The sequence below is a fragment of the Petromyzon marinus genome, unplaced genomic scaffold (assembly GCF_048934315.1).
Source record: "Petromyzon marinus isolate PM22_M1 ecotype Great Lakes invasive population unplaced genomic scaffold, UKy_Petmar_22M1.pri1.0 PM_G_Scaffold_54, whole genome shotgun sequence".
Lineage (NCBI taxonomy): Eukaryota > Metazoa > Chordata > Hyperoartia > Petromyzontiformes > Petromyzontidae > Petromyzon > Petromyzon marinus.
This window is the reverse complement of record NW_027423007.1, coordinates 1391650-1417557: the sequence shown is the minus strand read 5'-3', so window position 1 is coordinate 1417557 and position 25908 is coordinate 1391650. Positions and strand designations below refer to the sequence as shown.

At 45.3% G+C, this 25908-nt stretch overlaps 1 protein-coding gene across 1 annotated transcript; it reads right to left on the bottom strand.

The window, feature by feature from the left end:
- Positions 1–13882: 13882 nt before the first annotated feature.
- Positions 13883–17751, bottom strand: LOC142917890 (beta-1,4-galactosyltransferase galt-1-like). Its single transcript, XM_076062234.1, has 2 exons — positions 17226–17751; positions 13883–15729 (listed from the first exon to the last, which is right to left on the bottom strand). The coding sequence occupies exon 2, from the start codon at positions 15421–15423 to the stop codon at positions 14266–14268; it is 1158 nt and encodes a 385-aa protein (XP_075918349.1). The 5' UTR covers positions 15424–15729; positions 17226–17751; the 3' UTR covers positions 13883–14265.
- Positions 17752–25908: the final 8157 nt, after the last annotated feature.

Below are 25908 nucleotides of genomic sequence, written 5' to 3'. Positions count from 1 at the left end.
TTTTATATATATTGTATTATTTTATTGTTTCCCTTCAACGTGACTTTACCGAAAGAGCTAAGAATATAATTGTATTCATATTCTTAGTTCTTTCGGTAAAGTCACGTTGAAGGGAAGCAACAAAATAATAAAATATATAAAACAATAAAAATTCTCACGACGTTTCGACCATAACACAAACGGTCGTCTTCAGGTGTGTCGGTTTGCATAAATGTATTTATATTAAAACGGCGCATTTATTTATTTATTTTAAAAAACGTTTGCGCCATGCGCAGCGATTTGGCACTTTATTTAGGACTAGTCCATCTATGTTCTGAAAAGAGCAGGGGGGAGACTAATTTTTTTGTATGCTGTCTGAAAGCCACTGTAAGCGTGAACAATCAATTAAGACCTGAAATGGTTTATCAAATCTTTCCAATGATTGCTAAGCCAGAATCCATCTTCTCGGTTGAAATTGTCTCTGTGCTTGTATATGTGGATAGCCTCATGAACGGATCTCTCATGGTAGCCAGATGGCTTACAAAGAACCTCTGTCTTGGAAAAGTCAATGTCATGTGAGCCTACTGAATTATAACAATGATCTGCCACGGCCGAGGTGTTGGTCCTACCGTGTTTAAGGTCTGCTTTGTGTTCACGAATGCGGACCGAGACATGGCGTTTGGTTTCTCCAATGTAACTGCTACCACAGAGGCAACTTAGTTTGTAGACACCAGGGTATTGTATGTCCGGAATCACATCTTTTACAGACGGAACCAGATCACGGATTTTATGTAATGTGTTGAAACGGACCTGGATCTTGTGTTTATTCAAGATTTTGGAGATCTTTTTTGTGATCCCCGCAATGTAGGGTAAAGTGATGGTTTTGAAAGGCTCCTCAAGAGGGTCCTTCTTCATGGTTTGAGTGATAGCTTTGCGGATTGTATAGTCGGAGTAACCATTAGCCTTAAGAGCTTGGTGTACGTGCTTGAGTTCACTGCCTATGTGTTCCTGGTCGGATATGCATTGGGCTCTATGATACAGAGTCTTGATGAGAGAATTCTTCTGTGATGGATGGTGGTGGGAATCCGGTTTCAGATAAGCATCCGTATGGGTAGCTTTCCTGTAGACAGAGTGGCTCATTGAACCATCAGGTCTCTTTTTAATTAGGACATCCAAAAAAGGTAGCTTGCCATCTATTTCGACTTCCATGGTAAATCTGATGGCTGGGTGTATGGAATTGATGTGGTCGAAGAATTGGTCTAGAGCAGGCCGGCCATGTGGCCAGATGACAAAAGTGTCATCCACGTACCTCTTCCATAAGGTTGGGCACAGAGTGGCAGTCTGGATGGCGTCAGTCTCAAATTTCTCCATGAAAATGTTAGCTATAACCGGAGATAGGGGGGAGCCCATTGGGGTGCCCTCAGTTTGTTTGTAGAAAGTTCCATTCCAAGTGAAGTATGTATTGGTTAAACAGTGTCTCACCAGGGGGGGTACCTCAGTGTTTAGTCCTTGATGAACCAAGTCTTCAATGATTGCAATGGTGTCAGGTACAGGAACCTTGGTGAATAAGGAAACTACATCAAAACTGACAAGCAGGTCGTCTGGGGACAGGGAAATACCCTTGATTGTCGATACCAGGTGAGTAGAATTTTGTACCGCAGAAGTGGTTTTTCCAGTGAAAGAACGCAGGATTTCAGACAAAAAACGAGCCAGTTTGTAGGTGGGGGAGTTGATAGTAGAGACGATGGGACGAAGTAGTGTTCTACGATGGGGGCGGAGCCTGCAGAAGACGGGGGCGGGGCCACATAGGCCGTGGCAGTGACATCACCAGAGGGCGGGGCTCGAGGCCTGGACCGTTGGCGACAGTTGGAGCGGGGAGGCAGTTGCCATGGCTACCCGGGTTAGTTGTTGCCCACCCACATCGCTATAATAAAGACTTTACTTGTTTGCTTTGCGCTCGTTTATCATTGATTTACTTATTTATCGTTACCGAGACTATCCTTATGACTTAATTACTTGTTAAATAGATAGCAACTCATCACGTTCTTTAGAAGGAAAACCAAAGAGGCAAATTTACACATAAGTGCTTCTGGCAGATGTGGCCACAGGCCAAAGAGACACGCACATTGATGTACTCATCGTCGGTATTAAATTATTGTTTACTATCAATCAAGGACGGGCATGTCAAAGTTATTTGAGGAAAGTGAGTGGTGGTGTTGATTGGTACTCGCTATGATCACGACCTTTAAGCTGTGTTTCACTCCAGCGCTGTCCTACCAGACAGTCTCGTCCCTTCACCTGATGAAGGCCGCTTGTGTTGTGGCCGAAACGTCGTGAGAATATTATTGTGTTATTTTATTTTATCAATTTATTATTTTATTCTCCTTCTACGTGACTTTACCGAAAGAACCAAAGAAGATGAATCCTTGCAGTCACGAAAGCTTTAAATCGAAATTTAACCGCCTCTACGGGGAGGGATTTCACACATCCTTAAGATCATTCAACAGACTCCGGGATAAGAAGGCTCAACTAATCGAGTCTCTCACCTTTCTGAAGAGATGCCGCGACTCTAAGGTAATACCAACCGCATTTACACTAACCTCTGCTGTTGCAACTTCTCTCAATGCAAAACGAATTCTAGCTAGAACTAGCTTCGCTCTTATCTCGGAAAAAATCAGACTTACACGCACCGAACTCGATCAGTTAGACAAGACACTCTACAAATCACACTTAACATTGACAGCAACAATGTCTACATTGGATTGGGAACATGTAGACAATATGACTACCTCTTCGGCTGCCACTGTCGACCAAATGTAGGGACAATTTGATTTCCAAATTCAATCACCTCTCCAGCAAAAAATCGGACCCACACACCGAAAAGATAGATGTCAACAAAGTCGTATTAATCGCAGTAACAGTTCCATTTCTGATGGCCTGAAATCCGTTTAAGCTAAAGGTCTAAACTTTGCTGTCACACCGAGACACATCCCAGTTAATGATATCATTGCCCATGTAGACGTTGCACTCAAGGGCTTGAGTCACATCTCTGCAGACGTAGCAAGATCTGAAATCGCTGCAACCCTCAAAAACGCTAAGATGCCACCAAGCAACATCAGCAAAGATGAACGCTTTGAATAATCTCAATTAAAAAAGAGAGATGATATTGTCATCCTCTCAGCCGACAAGGGCAATGTCACTGTCATCATGGACAAAATTCAAGACTGCATACTGATGTACCCCCCTGGTGAGACATTGCTTAACCAACACATACTTCACCTGGAATGGAACTTTCTACAGACTGAGGGCACCCCAATGGGCTCCCCCCTGTCTCCGGTTGTAGCCAACGTATTCATGTAAAAATTTGAAGCTGACGCCATCCAGACTGCCACTCTACGCCCGACCTTATGGAAGAGGTACGTGGATGACACTTTTGTCATCTGGCCACATGGCCAGCCTGCTCTAGACCAATTCCGCGACCACATCAATTCCATACACCCAGCCATCAGATTTACCATGGAGGTCAAAAAAGATGGCAAGCTACCATTTTGGATGTCTTAATTAAAAGGAGACCTGATGGTTCAATGAGCCACTCTGTCTACAGAAAAGCTACCCATACAGATGCTTACTTGAAACCGGATTCCCACCACCATCCATCCCAGAAGAACTCCCTCATCAAGACTCTATACCATAGAGCCCAATGCATTTCCAACCAGGAACACATTGCCAGTAAACTTAAGCACGTACACCAGGCTCTCAGGGCTAATGGTTACTCCGACTACACAATCCGCAAAGCCATCACTCCAGTCATGAAGAAGGATCCTGAGGAGCCACTCAAAACCATCACCTTACCCTACATTGCAGGAGATTACTAAAAAGATATCCAAAATCCTGAATAAACACAAGATCCAGGTTCGATTCAACACAGTACATAAAATCCGTGATCTGGTTCCATGTGTAAAAGATGCTGTTCCAGACATACAGTACCCGGGTGTTTACAAACTAAAGTGCCTCTGTGGTAGCAGCTACATCGGAGAAACCAAACGACATATCTCGGACCGCATCCGCGAATATAAAGCAGACTTGAAACACGGTAGGACGAACTCCTCTTCCGTGGCAGATCACTGTTATAATTCAGTGGGCTCACATGACATTGACTTCTCCAAGACGGAGGTTCTTTGCAAGCCAACCGGCTACCATGAGAGATTCGTTCATGAGGCCATCCACATACACAAGCACAGAGATAATTTCTCCCCCCTCCTCCGTTCCGAGCATGGATGGACTCGTCCGTCTGAACGGGGCTCGTAGCTATCCGTGGTGCTAAAGTTGAGGGTAAGATTCCACCCATTTTTTCGCCATATGGCATTGTGATATATAACGACTTATTGTTGGTGGCTCAGCTGATTGGAGAGTATATAGAGTTTATTGAAAACATTGAGGTAGTTTATATTTTAGTTTTTTTATTGGTTCACTATATGGTATTCATTATATAGTGTAGTGTATACCAAGTTGCTTTGTGTTAATAGCTCACCTTATTGTTAGAATATATTGAGTACATTTATTATATTGATGTAATTTAGACTTAGTTTTTTCACATCGGTTTACTGTATGATAGTTGGGTAGTTGTAGCCCTTTAGCGTCCATATACTAAATGCCTCTGTTGATATGTAAACTTTGACTTTAACATAGCTATTTCTGCGACCAGTCACAAGCTAATCCCTCAGCTATTTCAATGCTAAATTACCCTGTTTGATATGCAAACTCCTTTGTCAAGGCGCTTCACTTCTCCCACCTAGCTTAAAAGACGCTACGAATCTTAGCGTTCATTGAAGCGCTGGCGTCCCGACAGTTCTGTTCCTTCACCTGACGAAGGCTACTTGTGTTGTGGCTGAAACGTCGTGAGAATTTTATTTTATTACGTTTCATTTTTATTTGCATTACTTTATTCCATTCTACGTGGTGACTTTACCGAAAGAACCATGAAGATGAATCCCTGCAGTCACGAAAGCTTTAAATCGAAAGCCTCACCTTGTGTTGTTGTTGTGGGCAGGTCGTTTCTGAAAACAAGAGCGGTATAGCAGCTCAAGCGGGCTTGGCCTGGTAAAATACAAAATAAAAAACTGCGTGAATATTTACAATAAAACAAAGTTACAAAGTGGCGAGCCGGGTGAAGACAAATTAAACTTAAGCGAGATAATTAAAGTGAATGCAATCAGGCGAGGGCAGGAGGCAAGTCCCCGCGTGGCTAGGCCCTGCGTTGTAAAGTTCCAACCTGGACATCGATTCCCATGCTCGCTGCTACTCAATTGACATCCCTACGAGAGAGAGAGGCTCTACGTTGGTAAACAACAACAACCACCACAACAACAACCACCACAACAACAACAACCACCACCACCACGACAACCGCGATGCGAATTTCTCACCTCAGATGCCAGTGCACGGGCGGAGGCAACTCCCTGTTACCTCTCGACGTCACGCGGCAGCAGGTGACATGACGTCACTTCCGGGAGACAATACTATCCTCCCACAATGAGTCTCTACAACTGAATAAATTATGCTAATTAGCTTGGTCCATTTGTCGAGGATGTTAATGATCCGCCAGTCACTGAGCGTAGCTTTACCCAAATAAGGATTGTACCGGAACAGATATCGGCAGTGACCAAGCGGAGGTGACGTCACGCTCAAGAGCGCGGTGGACGGGGGTGGGGTGAATACCTCGGTGACATGACGAAGGACACCGTCGCCTGGCGTTTCACGCCGATGAAGTAATGCTGAGTGGTGACGTCACAGAGCGGAGTTCGAGTTTAAGTTGATTTATATTAATTTGCCATTGCTCCCTCTCTTGAACAGAGACCCCTTGGGGGCGTAAGCTCAACAAGAACGTGAATATTATTTTGTGTACACTGTGTGTGTACAAACTGTGTGTGTACAAACTGTGTATGTGTACAGTGCGTGTGTACAAACTGTGTATGTGTACACTGTGTGTGTGTACACTGTGTATGGGTGTACAAACTGTTTATACAATGTGTGTGTACACTGTGTGTGTACAAACTGTGTGTGTGTACACTGTGTGTGTGTACAAACTGTGTGTGTGTACACTGTGTGTGTGTACAAACTGTGTGTGTGTACAAACTGTGTGTACAAACTGTGTGTGTACAAACTGTGTGTGTACAAACTGTGTGTGTGTGTACACTGTGTGTGTACACTGTGTGTACAAACTGTGTATGTGTGCACTGTGTGTGTACAAACTGTATGTATGTACACTGTGTGTGTGTACACTGTCTGTGTGTACACTGTCTGTGTGTACAAACTGTGTGTGTGTACAAACTGTGTATGTGTGCACTGTGTGTGTACAAACTGTATGTGTGTACACTGTGTGTGTGTACACTGTGTGTGTGTACAAACTGTATGTGTGTACACTGTGTGTGTACAAACTGCGTGTGTGTACACTGTGTGTGTACACTGTGTGTGTGTACAAACTGTGTGTGTGTACACTGTGTGTGTGTACAAACTGTGTGTGTGTACAAACTGTGTGTACAAACTGTGTGTGTACACTGTGTGTACAAACTGTGTGTGTGTACAAACTGTGTGTGTACACTGTGTGTGTGTACAAACTGTGTGTGTACACTGTATGTGTGTGTGTACAAACTGTGTGTGTGTACAAACTGTGTGTGTGTAATAAAGGTTTTTGGGTTAGATCGCGTTTATTTATAAATGTGTCGTAACCCTCCACCACCCGACACGGCCAATCAGCAAAAAAAAGTGTCACGTTGACAAAAGACAAATAATTCACTACTCCAGCCCACCGGTGTGTTGAAGAGTTAATCCACATTTACAGTTTGAGTACGACGTTTCGCTGGTAAATACATCCAGCATCATCAAGCAATTCGCCAGAATGGTAAAGCCCTCGCTTGCTCCCGGTTTTTATATAGAGCAGCAGGGTGACGTCATCACTTAACTCATATCAGGTGCAATGATTAGAGGCGGAGGGGGGGGTATTGTAATTATATAATCGATTAGTAATCAGTCATTGGTTATGATTAGTAATGAGTTGTAGAATAGTAATTCTTTAAATCAAAATGTAATGTGTATTATTTAATAATACGCTTCCAGGCCGCACTAACCCGGTAGCTGTCAGAGCGATTAAAGTTTTCTTGTTCCTCTCAATTTCAATGGATTCTCTAATTAGTCTTTGCCAGTAATAATTAGTTTTACACACCACTGCAACATTGTCAAAATCAATTGAGTGTCCTTGTTGAAAAGCATGTTCTGCCACTGCCGGCAGTTGTGTTTGAGATAATTTAATATTTCTATGATGTTCTTTTAGTCTTACGCTGATGTTACGTCCCGTCTGCCCAATGTAGCAGCTGCCACATGAACAATTAATCCGATATACACCTTCTGTTGATAGTTTAGGTAATGCATCTTTAGTGCAAGATACTAGTTTTTGAATTTTGTGTACTGTACCAAATCTTACTGTAATGTTTTGCTTTTGCAGAACACGGGCTAATTTGTCAGTTATTCCTGAGATAAATGGAATTTTTATTGTTTTAACAATCTGGTCCCTTTCAGTAGTATTGCTTTGCGATCGTGATTTGGCATTCAGTGCTCTGTTAATTTGAGCATTATTGTAGCCATTCTGTCGTAGTGCGTCTTTAACGTGTTTAATCTCTCTCACTAGACTCTCACCATCTGACACTGTTTTGGCCTGATGTACGAGCATCTTGATAAGAGAGGATTTCTGAGCTGGATGATGATGTGATTCTGCATTCAGATAGGCATCAGTGTGCGTTTGCTTTCTGTAAACGCTGTGTGTTATTTTACCGTTTAGGCCATGTCCAAGCAAAATATCTAGGAATGGGAGTGTGTTAATCACCTCCATTTCCATGGTGAACTGGATGGCCGGGTTTTGTGCATTGAGATGATTTAGAAAATCATTAAGTGTATCTTTACCATGTGGCCAGACAACCAAAGTGTCATCCACATACCTAAACCAAAAGGAAGGTTTTAATGTGCTCGAGGCAAGTGCTCTTATTTCAAAGTTTTCCATGTACAAATTTGCTATAGCAGGGGATAAAGGAGAACCCATTGCTGCTCCTTCCTTTTGTTTAAAGAAATCCCCTCTCCATAAGAAGTAAGTGTTATTTAAACAATGGCCAGCAAGTTTCGGAATATCTTTTTGTAAACCGGTATTCTTTACTAGTGTATCAAGTAATTTAAGCGATTCGTCCACTGGAACCTTAGTGAATAGAGAAATCACATCAAAACTTACCAGAATATCATCAGGAGTAAGTTTAATATCTTTAATCACATTCACAAGATGTTCTGAATTTTTTATGAATGAAGATGTCTTACCGATGTAGGGCTGTATTTGTTTGGTTATATATTTGGCTAATTGATATGTGGCAGAGCCAATTGTACTGACTATGGGTCGTAATGGGATGCCGATTTTATGAATCTTTGGTAGCCCATAGAGTCTAGGTGGTTTTGAGGCCCTTGGCTTAATTAGGTATTGTTCATTTTTAGGGTTTAATGAATTTGCAATTATTGCAGTGGTCTTACGTTCTAAAGTATTAGTTGGATCTCGTTTAATTTTAATGTAGGTACTTTCCTCTAGTAAATTTCTAATTTTATTATCATAATCGGCTCGTGACATCCCTACAGTAGTGCGGCCTTTATCAGCTGCTAGGATTTGGATATCCTTATTTACACGCAGCTCTCTTAAGGCTTTTGCCTCGTTAGAGCTAATATTTACTTTTGGAACTTTGCTATTCTCAATTATTTTAGCAACCTCATGTCTAGTCATCTCTGCCTCATTATGTGGAAGGAGTCTAACTGCTGATTCTACCTCAGCAATTATCTCATCCACTGGAATTGTGCGTGGGGTAACGGCAAAGTTAAGGCCTTTAGAAAGGATAGAGACTATGTCACCGGTTAATACAGTGTTGGTCAAGTTCAGTACAGTTTTGTTTCTACATTTTTGGTTTTCAGTAGGGATTTGTTTATTATGTAGTCTAGAAAATTTATTAATTTGGTTAGTTTTTGTTAGTTTAAACACATTATCAGCCGATTGTTGTGTTATGTTATCGATTATATTCCAATAATGCATAGATACACTATTGCTTATATCTAAGTGTAACTGCTTTAGCGATTCCGAAATGTAAGATAATTCACTCCTATTGTGCTGTATTCTCTCTATTATTAATAATTCGCTAGCTTTGTGTAGTATTTGGTTAGCTTTAGAAGACTTTATGTGATGTATTATTTTAACTGCGTTTGGTATTACCTTTGAATCTCTGCACCTTTTGAGGAACGCCAGTGAAGATATCAATTTCATCCGCTTAATGCGAAGCTTCTCCAATTTTCTGGTTTTAAGAAAAGTATCCTCCCCATAGAGGTTAGTCAGTTTAACACGTAAGCTTTCGCGACCAATATGAATAATATTGGTCGCGAAAGCCTACGTGTTAAACTGTGTGTGTGTACACTGTATGTTTGTGTGTGTACACTGTGTGTGTGTACAAACTGTTTGTGTACACTGTTTGTGTGTACAAACTGTGTGTGTACACTGTGTGTGTGTGTACAAACTGTGTGTGTGTACACTGTGTGTGTACAAACTGTGTGTACACTGTGTGTGTGTACAAACTGTGTGTGTACACTGTGGGTGTACAAACTGTGTGTGTGTACACTGTGTACAAACTGTGTGTGTGTACACTGTGTGTACAAACTGTGTGTGTGTACAAACTGTGTGTGTTCAAACTGTGTGTACAAACTGTGTGTGTGTACACTGTGTGTACAAACTGTGTGTGTGTACACTGTGTTTGTACAAACTGTGTGTGTGTACACTGTATGTGTGTGTGTACAAACTGTGTGTGTGTACACTGTGTGTGTGTACAAACTGTGTGTGTGTACACTGTGTGTGTGTACAAACTGTATGTGTGTGTGCACACTGTGTGTGTGTACAAACTGTGTGTGTGTACACTGTGTGTGTGTGTGTACAAACTGTGTGTGTGTGTGTGTACAAACTGTGTGTGTGTACAACTGTGTGTGTGTACAAACTGTGTGTACAAACTGTGTGTGTGTACAAACTGTGTATGTGGTGTGTACAGTGCGTGTGTACAAACTGTGTATGTGTACACTGTGTGTGTACACTGTACACTGTGTATGGGTGTACAAACTGTGTGTGTGTACACTGTGTGTATACACTGTGTGTGTACACTGTGTGTGTACAAACTGTGTGTGTGTTCAAACTGTGTGTGTGTACACTGTGTGTGTGTACACTGTGTGTGTAAACTGTGTGTGTGTACAAACTGTGTGTGTTCAAACTGTGTGTGTGTGTACACTGTGTGTGTGTACACTGTGTGTGTACAAACTGTGTGTGTGTACAAACTGTGTATGTGTGCACTGTGTGTACAAACTCTGTGTGTGTACACTGTGTGTGTGTGTGTGTGCAAACTGTGTGTGTGTACAAACTGTGTGTGTGTACAAACTGTGTGTGTACACTCTGTGTGTGTGTACACTCTGTGTGTGTTTACAAACTGTGTGTGTGTACACTGTGTGTGTGTGTACAAACTGTGTGTGTGTGTACACTGCAGGGGGCACAGGTGGTGTATTGGCCAGTCATCTCAGTTGTGGTGCCACGACCACGGAGCAACTCCGCAAACACCACAATCCCCTCCCGGCCCCCGACTAAGCACACAACCCACACACAGCACACCCCCCTAGTAGTGTCCTGACGGGAGGTTTTCTGGCACATCGGGTTTTAATCTAAAGGGCGCCTAGAGGGAGAGTCCCACAGTTTCCCGGTTGCAGGAGATTGGCCGACCCCCACAGGACAGGTTACATTGCGGTGCCCCTAAATTGGCTGAAGATTTTATGGGCGCAGAAGGGAATGGTTCACTGGACCAACTGCGGTGAGTTACTCACGACCTTGGGATAGGCGGAGTGTGGAATAATGGGCCAGAAGAGCAGACCAGTGGGTTAGAATTAATGAGCACGGGAGGACAATGGGTGAGCGGCAGCAGACCCCGTGGCCCTCCATTTAGACGGCGCAGGTTAAGCGCGCGATTGGCCGCGCGGTACAATTCCACCCCGGGCCTTTTAAGTTTAGAGAATGAAGGTGGGAGCCCCGGGACGATTGGGGCAGTTGTCTTCAACCTTCGGGCAATCCAGAGCCACTGCCTGCCGTCCTGCCTCCTCGAGCCGCTCGCAGCGTCCATGTGATGCCAGCGAGTGCTGCTATGAGGCAGCGATAGGCAAGGGTTTCGCTCGTCCTTCTCCCTCTGACTCTCATAGCGTCCGTGCGATGCCGTGAGTACAGCTACGAGGTACATGGTAGGACGTTTGTGTAACTGGGGGCATAGGCAGAGTTAGGCTAGGCTCTCCTCACGAAATATTCCCCCTCCAGGTAGCGGGTTTTGTGCCGTTGATAAACTTTAGTTCATTTCTGTGTGTGTGGGTAGAGCCTCGGCGTGGAGTCTGTGATTTTTGTGGGGAGGCGGTGTGCATGAGAGGGTGTGCATGAGAGGGTGTGCGCGGGGCTGCAGGGTTTCGGCGTGGGGCCCGCTTGCTGGCACTCGCGCGCACTTACACAGCATGTGCATAGTAAAAACAGCCTTAGCGGCGAGGCGTGCACCCAGAGTCCTGCCGCAGCCATCCCTTTTTCGTTATCATTAGCATTGGTACACAGCGGATTAGGGCCTCGCCACGGTACATTCTAAATCCACTCACACGCTCACTCACCCTCATGCAGAACAAGGGGAGTACATTCCAACTCCACTCACTCACACGCTCACTCACCCTCATGCAGAACAAGGGGAGTGCATTCCAACTCCACTCACTCACACGCTCACTCACCCTCATGCAGAACAAGGGGAGTGCATTCCAACTCCACTCACACGCTCACTCACCCTCATGCAGAACAAGGGGAGTACATTCCTACTCCACTCACTCACATGCTCACTCACCCTCATGCAGAACATGGGGAGTACATTCCAACTCCACTCACTCACACGCTCACTCACCCTCATGCAGAACAAGGGGAGTACATGCCAACTCCACTCACATGCTCAATCACCCTCATGCAGAACAAGGGGAGTACATTCCTACTCCACTCATTCACATGCTCACTCACCCTCATGCAGAACAAGGGGAGTACATTCCTACTCCACTCACTCACACGCTCACTCACCCTCATGCAGAACAAGGGGAGTACATTCCTACTCCACTCACTCACACGCTCACTCACCCTCATGCAGAACAAGGGGAGTACATGCCAACCCCACCCAAAAAAGCACACGAGTCTGGAATCGATCCCAGACCCATTCTGGTGCACCACTCTGCCCCCCAATAGAGCATGAAAGGATATATTGTTACATGACAATACATAAGGTTTTGAATACGACTAGTTGCATGTTTTATTAACATCCACTTATCAATATGTAATCAGCATCCCCGACATGGGTTAAACTTCAGTTGTATTTATTCTCAAGTTGCAGTACAGCACGTGTCTCCCTTCGCGGCTGGCTTCTCTTTTGCTCTCGGGACGGCGGCGCACGCTTTGCCTCCCGCCGCAGTGGCACTCGCTCTCTCTCCGCCTCGCCGCTGGCTGACGGCGTGTCGGAGAGAGGGGAGGCTCAGCTGGTGGAGCCCGCCACGTGGCCGATGGGTGGTAGCGCAGGCGGTGACGACGTTCGGACCCGGGCTCTTCACACCGACGACCCAGAGTCCTCTGCTGCTTCTGCTTATATCCCTCTCGGCGGGGCTAAGCTCCGCCTCTAGCCACGCCCCTCTCGGAACATTCTAGAGGGCTCTCGAGGCTTCCCGCTAGCTCTACCCATTTACCTTTCACCCAGATGGGATCCCCCTTACTGATTGGATGTGAGACAACATAGCACGTGTCTGCAATAACCCCCCGGTCGTCCTGTAGGTGGCGCACTCTCATTACAAATACATAAGTGCCATGATATCTGGGTTAAGCATATAAACTTGTTAACGATTTATGGAAGTTTTGTATTGAAGTATTCTACCAAAGGATCATCCCTAAGATAAACACGTACAAATTACATAAATTCTCCACTCTCACTCACTCTTCTCCTCACCATCCTCCTGTCACTCACCCTTCTCCTCACGCTCACTCACCCTTCTCCTGTCACTCTTCTCCTGTCACTCACCCTTCTCACTCTCCCCCTTCTCCTCACTCTCACTCACCTTCCCCTCACTCTCACTCACCCTTCTCCTGTCACTCACCTGTCTCCTCACCCATCTCCCTCGGGGCAGCAGCGGCCCGAGCACGGCTCTGCCTCAGGGCAGCATCGGGGGGCATACATGTTTGGGGGGGGCTTGCTCGGGGTCACATGACGCACTTAAACCAATCCGGGGGCGTTAATCACAGTCACAGAATGACAGGACAGATCTGTGATATTATATATGTAGATAAAGAATAGTAATAGCATTTTGCTGTATATGTTTAAAACTGGTTTGCAAGATTGATAATACGTGATAATGATGATTTCTGCTAAATAATCCATCGTGAAACTATCTAATGCAACAATTCAGAAATGTCAACTCCATGTATTGTTTAGGAATACATTAACACGGCTTTATAATTTAAAATGAGCTGTGTGTATCAACAGCTGGTGTTGTTACATATTCAAATATACAACTATATACATTTGGATGTATAAATATATTCCTACTGAATCTATTGTAATGTTTAATGTGAGTCTTTACTAGCTCATTTGGCCCAAAACACTAAAATTATCACTCAAATTCAAAGTTTAATATCGTATGTACATTTTTTTTATCACCACAGGATTTACTTTTTAAAATCCTGACACTCTGGGATTTGACTATCCTCCGTGGACATGAGTCATGAAAACAATAAGCTCATTAGAGACTGGTAGAACATGCACACTGAACATTTATTTGAATAAATTTGTGCCACATTTTAAATGTTTTAACCTGAAAACATTTCGAGTGGTACTCCCAAAAGCAATAGAAATAATTAGGATTGGTTTAAAATAAACCAATGTTAACTTCCCTAGCTTCCATAAGACATACCAATACAAACCCTATTGTGCCCTGGTGGATTAAAATGCAGAAAAAAATGAAGATAACAAATTTTAACTGTAAACGCAATCATAAGATTAGCAAATAAATGTCCCATACATTGACCACATTCGCAAACGGAAAACTCACAAACACCGGTGTTTAACTTAAATTGCAAGACCGCAAAAAACCCAAGACGACAATCAACGCCGCCGCCGCCACCGCCGCCCGTTGTGCCTACTCATTCCAGAAGACCCTAGTGAGGACCTTGTTGACATTTCTGATCAGAGTGGCATTGTATCTCCACAGCGTGAGGTCCACGACCAGCGAGTCGAGCGGCAGGTTGGGCTGCTTGGGCGATCGGTAGTGGTGCATGATCGCGATGTCTCCGGGCACCATCTGCGAGATGCCCAGCGCGTTGAGCGTACTGTGCACCGACGTCTGCAGCACCGCGCGTGGGTTCAGGATCATCTTGGTCGGGTTGAAGACCTCCGGCAGGTTTGGCTCCCGTCTAATGTGGCGCATGATGTTGACGCCCGGGATGGCGTTCCACGCCTGGAACTTCGACCCAAACTCTTCCGATACCGTGTAGGGAAACACGTGGTTTTCGAATGTGTAAATGTCGGCGCCGTACTTGTCGTTCAAGTACCGCATGAGGTCCTTCCAGTTTGTGTGCTTCAAAGGGATGATCACTTCGTCGATGTCCGTGAGGACCAGGTAGCGCGTGCTGTACATGTGCCGATACACGCAGTCGTTCAGCGCCGCTATCTGGCCATAGTAGTGCAGCTCGCCTGGGTGCTCGGGGTAGTGCCACCCTCTGGACACCCGCACGTAGTCCGTGATGGGCCACTGAACGACCTCGACGAGGCCGGTCTTGATGTAGTAGAGGAGCACTTTGTTCAGCTCAGAGCTGCAACTTGTGTTGTATACCGTCACGCGGCCCGCACCCAAGATGCGGTACATTTCAATCGCCTGCACGAACTGCAGGACGTTGCCGTAGTTCCCGAAGAGCGTGGAGATGCAGACGCTGAATTCCTGTGTGAAGGTGGGGGGCATGTAGAGCCGATTTCGCACGGGCATGAAGACCCACTCGGCCTCCTCCTCGTCCGGTATTGTGCGCATGCGCTGGACGGACACGTGTCCCGGCTCGCAGTCCAGTGGCTCCGTGCACAGGAAGTCGGCCGTGCCGTACGGGAAGTCAAAGTGATCCGAGTGGACGTAGGCGCTGGCGGTGACCGTCAGGATCTCCGAGTGCCCTTGGCAGCAGAAGTGGCAGGAGAGCACGTCCGGCTCATACCGGTTGGCGATGCCGATGATGCGTGTGCTCTGACCGGCCTCGCGCTGGTCGTGGTACGCCGACACCAAGAATATCTTGGTGTCGCGCACGCGCATCATCGACGTGTTCTGCAGCGCTCACCGTTGCCCGCACAGCGTCACGTGGTTGATCTTATCGGAAGCAGACCCCGGCTTTGGCCTGAAGACGGACGAGTTGCCGAGTGCATCGAGGTCGCGAACGAGGAAGCCCGTCCAGCTGTACATGTACCAGACGCTCAGCAGCAATGAGACGCTGAGCAGCAGCAGCGAGAGGAACAGGACCGGGAGGCGTAGCTTCATCATCTTTCGAGGCGTGCAAGGAGACAAGACGTCTGGATCAAATCTCTAGACCGCCGTCTCAGGACGAAAAGTCTGATATCGCTCGGCCTGTGATTACATTTACGTAAAAACACACACACAGAGAGCTTCGCGTTAAAAATGCACAACACTTTACACAATTCCATTTCAGGTAAACCTCACAGAAAAACAAAAGCTCTCCAAAATCAAAAGACTGTATTGGCTTCAGGGCGGATATGTACAGGTACAACTCTCTGCAAGTGAATGCAATATTTGACGCTTGTGTTGCGCCCGAAACGTCATGATTTAATTTAGTTGTTTTTATTTTTGTTTTATTTTATTTTTACATACGTGACTTTACCGAAAGAACCAAAGAGTAACCATACGATAACCTGGATATAAGCATGCATTAAATGTATTACTAAACAATACGCTCCCTGCAGCACTGAGCCTGCAGCTGTCAGAACGGTGAAATTGTTTTTTATTTCTCTCAATTTCAACAGATGATCTAAATAGTCGTGGCCAATAATAATTCGTTTTACGCAAACGTCAACATATTTCTTTGGTGTTATTTTAGTCTTAATACTGGCCAATACTAATTATAAAATCTATTGAAATTGAGAGAAATACAAAATATTGTCAGCTAATTACACAGCCACCTCCACAACCAGAGCCGCAACCACCACCACAGCCACCACCACCACCACAACCAGAGCCACCACCACCACAGCCACCACCACAGCCACCACCACAGCCACCAACACAGCCACCACAACCACCACAGCTACCACCATCACAACCAGAGCCACAACCACCACCACCACAGCCACCACAACCAGAGTTACAACCACCACCACCACAGCCACCACCACCACAACCACCACAACCACCACCATAGCCTCCACAACCACCACCACAACCACCACCACAACCACAGCCACTACAACCACCACCATAGCCACCACAACCACTACAACCACCACTACCACAACCACCACCATAGCCACCACAACCACCACCACTACAACCACCACCACAACCACCACTACCACAACCACCACCACAGCCACCACCACAGCCACCACAACCACCACTACCACAGCCACCACCACAGCCACCACCACAACCACCACCACAGCCACCACCACAGCCACCAACACAGCCACCACAACCACCACAGCTACCACCATCACAACCAGAGCCACAACCACCACCACCACAGCCACCACAACCACCACCACCACAGCCACCACCACAGCCACCACAACCACCACAGCCACCACAACCAGAGTCACAACCACCACCACCACAGCCACCACCACCACAACCACCACAACCACCACCATAGCCTCCACAACCACCACCACTACAACCACCACCACAACCACAGCCACCACAACCACCACCATAGCCACCACAACCACTACAACCACCACTACCACAACCACCACCATAGCCACCACAACCACCACCACTACAACCACCACCACAACCACCACTACCACAACCACCACCACAACCACTACAACCACCACAACCACCACCATAGCCACCACTAACACGACCCCAGGCCGCCACCACCGCACCTGCCAGTCGAGGGCGCTGTGCTCCTGCTGCTGCTGTTTCTCTCCGTAGAAGCGCCGCTTCGCGTCGCCCTTCGGCTCGCACGCGAAGCTCAATGCAGCCCGCGGGCACCGGCGGCAGCAGCAGCACAGAGGGCAGCAGCAGTAGCAGAGGGCAGCAGTAGCAGAGGGCAGCAGTACAGAGGGCAGCAGCAGCAGAGGGCAGCAACAGTAGCAGCAGCAACAGAGGGCAGCAGCAGTAGCAGCAGACGGCAGCAGCAGCAGTAGCAGCAGCAGAGGGCAGCAGCAGCAGTAGCAGCAGCAGCAGAGGGCAGCAGCAGTAGCAGCAGAGGGCAGCAGAGGGCAGCAGCAGCAGCAGAGGGCAGCAGCAGCAGCAGAGGGCAGCAGCAGCAGAGGACAGCAGCAGCAGAGGACAGCAGCAGCAGAGGGAAGGGCCGCACCCGATTCAAGAGCTGAATGGCTCACAGGGTTATACCAAATACATGCAACTGAACTGAGGCCGCGTTGCCGCCAGCACCACGTGCTTCCTGCTGACCTCTGACCCCGCCGCGCGCTTCCTGCCGACCTCTGACCCCGCGCTTGAACCACGACCCCGCTGATTTATGGCTGATTGTGTTACGTTATATAAAACATATAAATATACCATATACACTTCGTATTCACAATGTACAGCTAAAGTTGACAGTGTAAATGTATTACAATATTCTTGGTTCTTTGCGGTAAAGTCACGAAGATAGAAAATAAAAATAATAAAATAACATAAATTTCGATTTAAAGCTTTCGTGACTGCAATGATTCATCTTCTTTGGTTCTTTCGGTAAAGTCACGTAGAATGAGAATAAAATAATAAATTGATCAAATAAAATAACACAATAATATTCTCACGACGTTTCGGCCACAACACAAGCGGCCTTCATCAGGTGAAGGGGGCGAGACTGTCTGGTAGGACAGCGCTGGAGTGAGAGAGCCACGTTCAGATCACGGCTTTTAAGCTGTGTGAGAGGAACAAAGAGCCTTGACGAAGGAATTAGCATAAAATTTAGCATTGAAATGGCTGAATGATTAGCTTGTGACTAGTCACAGAAATAGCTATGTTAAAAGTTAAAGCATACACATCCGCAGAGGCACCCATTGTTAAAAGGAATTAGCATAGAATTTAGCATTGAAATAGCTAAGTTAAGGCATACACATCCGCAGAGGCACCCCTTGACAATGGGATTAGCATAGAATTTAGCATTGAAAAGGCTGAGTGATTCGCTTGTAACTGCTACAGAAATAGTTACGTTGAAGTCAGAGCATACACATTCACCGAGGCACTTAGTACAAATCAAACAGGAGAATTTAGCATTGAAATAACTAGGCGAATTTAGCATTGAAATAACTGGGTGATTTGCTAGTGACTGGTCACAGAAATGACTACACATCTGAGCTATTCACAGTACTATATAGTGAACCAATAAAAACTAAAATATAAATTACCTTCATGTTATCAATAAACTCTATATTCTCCAATCAGCTAAGCTACCAACCATAAGTCGTTATATATCACAATGCTATATGGCGAAAAAATGGGTGGATTCTTACCCTCAAATTTCCGTACCACGGATAGCTACGGGCCCCGTTCAGACGGACGAGTTCGTCCATGGTCGGAACAGAGGAGGGGGAGAGAGACAGCTGCGAAGCCCTAGTATACTCCATGTTGTAAACCATACCATTAACCGTGGTGTGAGAGGTATTAAGAGGCAATGCTGGCGAAAGAGCTGCGGTCTGAAGGTCATCGTAAAATTACAATTAATTAAGAACAGAAATGATTTAACACATCTTTCCAGTGGTTACTAAGCCTGAATCCATCTTCTCGGTTGAAATTGTCTCTGTGCTTGTATATGTGAATGGCCTCATGAACGAATCTCTCATGGTAGCCAGTTGGTTTGCAAAGAACCTCCGTCTTGGAGAAGTCAATGTCATGTGAGCCCACTGAATTGTAACAGTGATCTGCCACGGCAGAGGAGTTCGTCTTACCGTGTTTCAAGTCTGCTTTATGTTCGCGGATGCGGTCCGAGATATGTCTTTTGGTTTCTCCAATGTAGCTACTACCACAGAGGCACTTTAGTTTGTAAACGCCCGGGTACTGTATGTCTGGAAGAGCATCTTTTACAGATGGAACTAAATCACGGATTTTGTGTACTGTGTTGAATCGGACCTGGATCTTGTGTTTATTCAGGATTTTGGAGATCTTTTTAGTGACCCCTGCAATGTAGGGTAAGGTGATGGTTTTGAGTGGCTCCACAAGAGGATCCTTCTTCATGACTGGAGTGATGGCTTTGCGGATTGTGTAGTCGGAGTAGCCATTAGCCCTGAGAGCCTGGTGTACGTGCTTGAGTTCACTGGTAATGTGTTCCTGGTCGGAAATGCATTGGGCTCTATGGTATAGAGTCTTGATGAGGCAGTTCTTCTGGGATGGATGGTGGTGGGAATCCGGTTTCAAGTAAGCATCTGTATGGGTAGCTTTCCTGTAGACAGAGTGGCTCATTGAACCATCATGTCTCCTTTTAATTAAGACATCCAGAAAGGGTAGTTTGCCATCTTTTTCGACCTCCATGGTAAATCTGATGGCTGGGTGTATGGAATTGATGTGGTCGCGGAATTGGTCTAGAGCAGGCTGGCCATGTGGCCAGATGACAAAGGTGTCATCAACGTACCTCTTCCATAAGGTCGGGCGTAGAGTGGCAGTCTGGATGGCGTCAGTTTCAATTTTTTCCATGAATACGTTGGCTACAACCGGAGATAGGGGGGAGCCCATTGGGGTTCCCTCAGTTTGTTTGTAGAAAGTTCCATTCCAGGTGAAGTATGTGTCGGTTAAGCAATGTCTCACCAGGGGGGGTACATCAGTATGCAGTCCTTGATGAACCAGGTCTTCAATGATAGCGATGGTGTCAGGTACCGGGACTTTGGTGAACAAGGACACCACATCAAAACTGACAAGCAGGTCGTTTGGGGACAGGGAAATGTCTTTGATTGTCGATACCAGGTGAGTAGAATTTAGTACCGCAGAGGTGGTTTTTCCAGTGAAAGGTCGCAGTATATCAGCCAGAAAACGTGCCAGTTTGTAGGTGGGGGAGCTGATAGTAGAGACGATGGGACGAAGGGGTGTATCTTCTTTGTGTATCTTTGGAAGGCCATATAATCTTGGTGGTCTGGCAGCAGAGGGTTTCAACGAGAACTGTTTGTTCTCATCAATTAATGCTGTTGAATCAGAGATAATTTTGTTCGTTTTGGTGACCAGGCTGTTGGTGGGATCTCTTTTTATTTTTGTATAGCTGCCATCGTTGAGTAGTTCTTGAATTTTGTTGTTATATTCTGTTTTGTCCATGATGACAGTGGCATTGCCTTTGTCGGCTGAGAGAACGACAATATCATCCCTCTTTTTTAATTGAGATAATTCAAAACGTTCGTCTTTGCTGATGTTGCTAGGTGGCAACTTAGCGTTTTTGAGGGTTGCAGCGATTTCAGATCTTGCTACGTCTGCAGAGATGTGACTCAAGCCCTTGAGTGCAACGTCGACATGGGCAATGATATCATTAACCGGTAAGTGTCTCGGTGTGACAGCAAAGTTTAGACCTTTAGCTAAAACGGATTTCAGACCATCAGAAATGGAACTGTTACTGCGATTAATTACGACTTTGTTGACGTCTATCTTTTCGGTGTGTGGATCCGATTTTTTGCTGGAGAGGTGATTGAATTTGGAAATCAAATATTTGTGAGAATATTATAAAATAACACAATAATATTTGTGAGAATATTATTGTGTTATTTTATTTTATCAATTTATTATTTTATTCTCATTCTACGTGACTTTACCGAAAGAACCAAAGAAGATGAATCATTGCAGTCACGAAAGCTTTAAATCGAAATTTAACCGCCTCTACGGGGAGGGATGCCACACATCCTTAAGATCATTCAACAGACTTCGGGATAAGAAGGCTCAACTAATCGAGTCTCTCACCTTTCTGAAGAGATGCCGCGACTCTAAGGTAATACCAACCGCATTTACACTAACCTCTGCTGTTGCAACTTCTCTCAATGCAAAACGAATTCTAGCTAGAACTAGCTTCGCTCTTATCTCGGAAAAAATCAGACTTACACGCACCGAAATCGATCAGTTAGACAAGACACTCTACAAATCACACTTAAAATTGACAGCAACAATGTCTACATCGGATTGGGAACATGTAGACAATATGACTACCTCTTCGGCTGCCACTATGTCGAACAAATGTAGGGACAATTTGATTTCCAAATTCAATCACCTCTCCAGCAAAAAATCGGATCCACACACCGAAAAGATAGACGTCAACAAAGTCGTAATTAATCGCAGTAACAGTTCCATTTCTGATGGTCTGAAATCCGTTTTAGCTAAAGGTCTAAACTTTGCTGTCACACCGAGACACTTACCGGTTAATGATATCATTGCCCATGTCGACGTTGCACTCAAGGGCTTGAGTCACATCTCTGCAGACGTAGCAAGATCTGAAATCGCTGCAACCCTCAAAAACGCTAAGTTGCCACCTAGCAACATCAGCAAAGACGAACGTTTTGAATTATCTCAATTAAAAAAGAGGGATGATATTGTCGTTCTCTCAGCCGACAAAGGCAATGCCACTGTCATCATGGACAAAACAGAATATAACAACAAAATTCAAGAACTACTCAACGATGGCAGCTATACAAAAATAAAAAGAGATCCCACCAACAGCCTGGTCACCAAAACGAACAAAATTATCTCTGATTCAACAGCATTAATTGATGAGAACAAACAGTTCTCGTTGAAACCCTCTGCTGCCAGACCACCATGATTATATGGCCTTCCAAAGATACACAAAGAAGATACACCCCTTCGTCCCATCGTCTCTACTATCAGCTCCCCCACCTACAAACTGGCACGTTTTCTGGCTGATATACTGCGACCTTTCACTGGAAAAACCACCTCTGCGGTACTAAATTCTACTCACCTGGTATCGACAATCAAAGACATTTCCCTGTCCCCAAACGACCTGCTTGTCAGTTTTGATGTGGTGTGCTTGTTCACCAAAGTCCCGGTACCTGACACCATCGCTATCATTGAAGACCTGGTTCATCAAGGACTGCATACTGATGTACCCCCCCTGGTGAGACATTGCTTAACCAACACATACTTCACCTGGAATGGAACTTTCTACAAACAAACTGAGGGCACCCCAATGGGCTCCCCCCTATCTCCGGTGGTAGCCAACGTATTCATGGAAAAATTTGAAACTGACGCCATCCAGACTGCCACTCTACGCCCGACCTTATGGAAGAGGTACGTTGATGACACCTTTGTCATCTGGCCACATGGCCAGCCTGCTCTAGACCAATTCCGCGACCACATCAATTCCATACACCCAGCCATCAGATTTACCATGGAGGTCGAAAAAGATGGCAAACTACCCTTTCTGGATGTCTTAATTAAAAGGAGACATGATGGTTCAATGAGCCACTCTGTCTACAGGAAAGCTACCCATACAGATGCTTACTTGAAACCGGATTCCCACCACCATCCATCCCAGAAGAACTGCCTCATCAAGACTCTATACCATAGAGCCCAATGCATTTCCGACCAGGAACACATTACCAGTGAACTCAAGCACGTACACCAGGCTCTCAGGGCTAATGGCTACTCCGACTACACAATCCGCAAAGCCATCACTCCAGTCATGAAGAAGGATCCTCTTGTGGAGCCACTCAAAACCATCACCTTACCCTACATTGCAGGGGTCACTAAAAAGATCTCCAAAATCCTGAATAAACACAAGATCCAGGTCCGATTCAACACAGTACACAAAATCCGTGATTTAGTTCCATCTGTAAAAGATGCTCTTCCAGACATACAGTACCCGGGCGTTTACAAACTAAAGTGCCTCTGTGGTAGTAGCTACATTGGAGAAACCAAAAGACATATCTCGGACCGCATCCGCGAACATAAAGCAGACTTGAAACACGGTAAGACGAACTCCTCTGCCGTGGCAGATCACTGTTACAATTCAGTGGGCTCACATGACATTGACTTCTCCAAGACGGAGGTTCTTTGCAAACCAACTGGCTACCATGAGAGATTCGTTCATGAGGCCATTCACATATACAAGCACAGAGACAATTTCAACCGAGAAGATGGATTCAGGCTTAGTAACCACTGGAAAGATGTGTTAAATCATTTCTGTTCTTAATTAATTGTAATTTTACGATGACCTTCAGACCGCAGCTCTTTCGCCAGCATTGCCTCTTAATACCTCTCACACCACGGTTAATGGTATGGTTTACAACATGGAGTATACTAGGGCTTCGCAGCTGTCTCTCTCCCCCTCCTCTGTTCCGACCATGGACGAACTCGTCCGTCTGAACGGGGCCCGTAGCTATCCGTGGTACGGAAATTTGAGGGTAAGAATCCACCCATTTTTTCGCCATATAGCATTGTGATATATAACGACTTATGGTTGGTAGCTTAGCTGATTGGAGAATATAGAGTTTATTGATAACATGAAGGTAATTTATATTTTAGTTTTTATTGGTTCACTATATAGTACTGTGAATAGCTCAGATGTGTAGTCATTTCTGTGACCAGTCACTAGCAAATCACCCAGTTATTTCAATGCTAAATTCGCCTAGTTATTTCAATGCTAAATTCTCCTGTTTGATTTGTACTAAGTGCCTCGGTGAATGTGTATGCTCTGACTTCAACGTAACTATTTCTGTAGCAGTTACAAGCGAATCACTCAGCCTTTTCAATGCTAAATTCTATGCTAATCCCATTGTCAAGGGGTGCCTCTGCGGATGTGTATGCCTTAACTTAGCTATTTCAATGCTAAATTCTATGCTAATTCCTTTTAACAATGGGTGCCTCTGCGGATGTGTATGCTTTAACTTTTAACATAGCTATTTCTGTGACTAGTCACAAGCTAATCATTCAGCCATTTCAATGCTAAATTTTATGCTAATTCCTTCGTCAAGGCTCTTTGTTCCTCTCACACAGCTTAAAAGCCGTGATCTGAACGTGGCTCTCTCACTCCAGCGCTGTCCTACCAGACAGTCTCGCCCCCTTCACCTGATGAAGGCCGCTTGTGTTGTGGCCGAAACGTCGTGAGAATATTATTGTGTTATTTTATTTGATCAATTTATTATTTTATTCTCATTCTACGTGACTTTACCGAAAGAACCAAAGAAGAAAAAAATAAAATAACATTTCAAATAAAAATAATAAATTGAACATTAAAAATAATAAAATCATAAAAGCGATGGTTTCTGCCTGTGAATGTTGCGTGCAAACAGTTGCTGAGTAGAGGCCCAACGCGCGAGGCGGCCAGGCACAAACAGCACTCTGATGGGAGCTGTGGTTGATGGGAGTGGAACGCGGTTCTTGATCTGAGCCAGAGTCATGATTTGTTGTACGTGCACGTGTGACATTCAAGGCAGGGGTAAGCCTGTGGTCACAATCCTGCCTTGTGCTCAAAATGTCAATGAGCCAGCAACAAACAGTGCACTAGAAGATGCAAAAAAGAAGCGTCAACACACTTCCTGCAATAAGCAAGGTAATAAGAACTTAAGAAAAGTGACGAGGGGTATTTTATGTTTATATTTGGTGTTTGCAGTTTCTCCCCGTGGTCCGGTTTTCCCTCCGCATTTTTGAAACATGCATTTGGAATATTTGGCTGCTATAAATGTCCACCACACACAACATAAGCACACTTCGCTGAGCTATAATGTGTGGCCAGGTTGCTCGCTTCTGACAAAAATATCTGCCTGTGTGTAGCTCAGTGGGGCCTTTCCTGGTGAAATGAAAAATAGTTCAGAGTTTCGTTTTTAGTTTATTTCAAAGTCGAGCAGTGGGAGGAAAGAAGGAGAGAAAGAGAGCACTGCAAAAATTGGCTGACTGTGATGACTTGTGGGGCTCAACATAAAAAATCGTGTTCTTGGTGACAGAACGCCTCGAGGGCGTGTGACCAATTTTCTCGGAATGCACCAGGTCATCAAAACACTCAGAAGCTAAGCAGGTTTGAGCCCGGCTAGTGCATGGATGAGTCACCACCGTGTACAAGAGGGCTGGGGCAACGCGGTGTGGTAGGAGAAGGCAGTACAGGAAAGTTCATTGTTGTAGAGTTCTTCTACGCTCCCACTTCATACGCACCTCCATTCTCACCAACCCGCACTGACCGGCGCGATGAAATGTGTTCAAATAACGCACACGGACCGCTCGGCATGGGGAGGCATTCATCCCGCAGTTGATCGACGTAAAAGAACAACGGATTAACATGATGGGGGCAGAGAGAGAGAGAGAAGTTGGTGTTGGAAAAAATGTTTCAGAGTAAAGCCAGAAGTGAGCACCACAGTGTGTTGAGGAGCACACTACCTGCCACTGCTGACGTAAACATTCCATTTCTAACCACAGCGGGACCGCCAAGTCCATTGGAGAGATTGCTGAGATTTGCTTTCATAGACGTTCTTCAGCTCCTCAAACGTGACTAAAACAACGGTCTCTTAGAGATGATGCACTGATTCATGTTGAATTATTAACCTCACGATGCATCATCGTGTGTGCGTTCACATGTAAGAATAATATTTGTTTTGGTGAAATCGTATACGTATGTTGCATGTCATGGGATGGTGTAACCCTCGC

Excerpts from the sequence above, each read along its gene's own strand:
- LOC142917890 (XM_076062234.1), bottom strand. The coding sequence starts at position 15,423 with ATGATGCGCGTGCGCGACACCAAGATATTCTTGGTGTCGGCGTACCAC.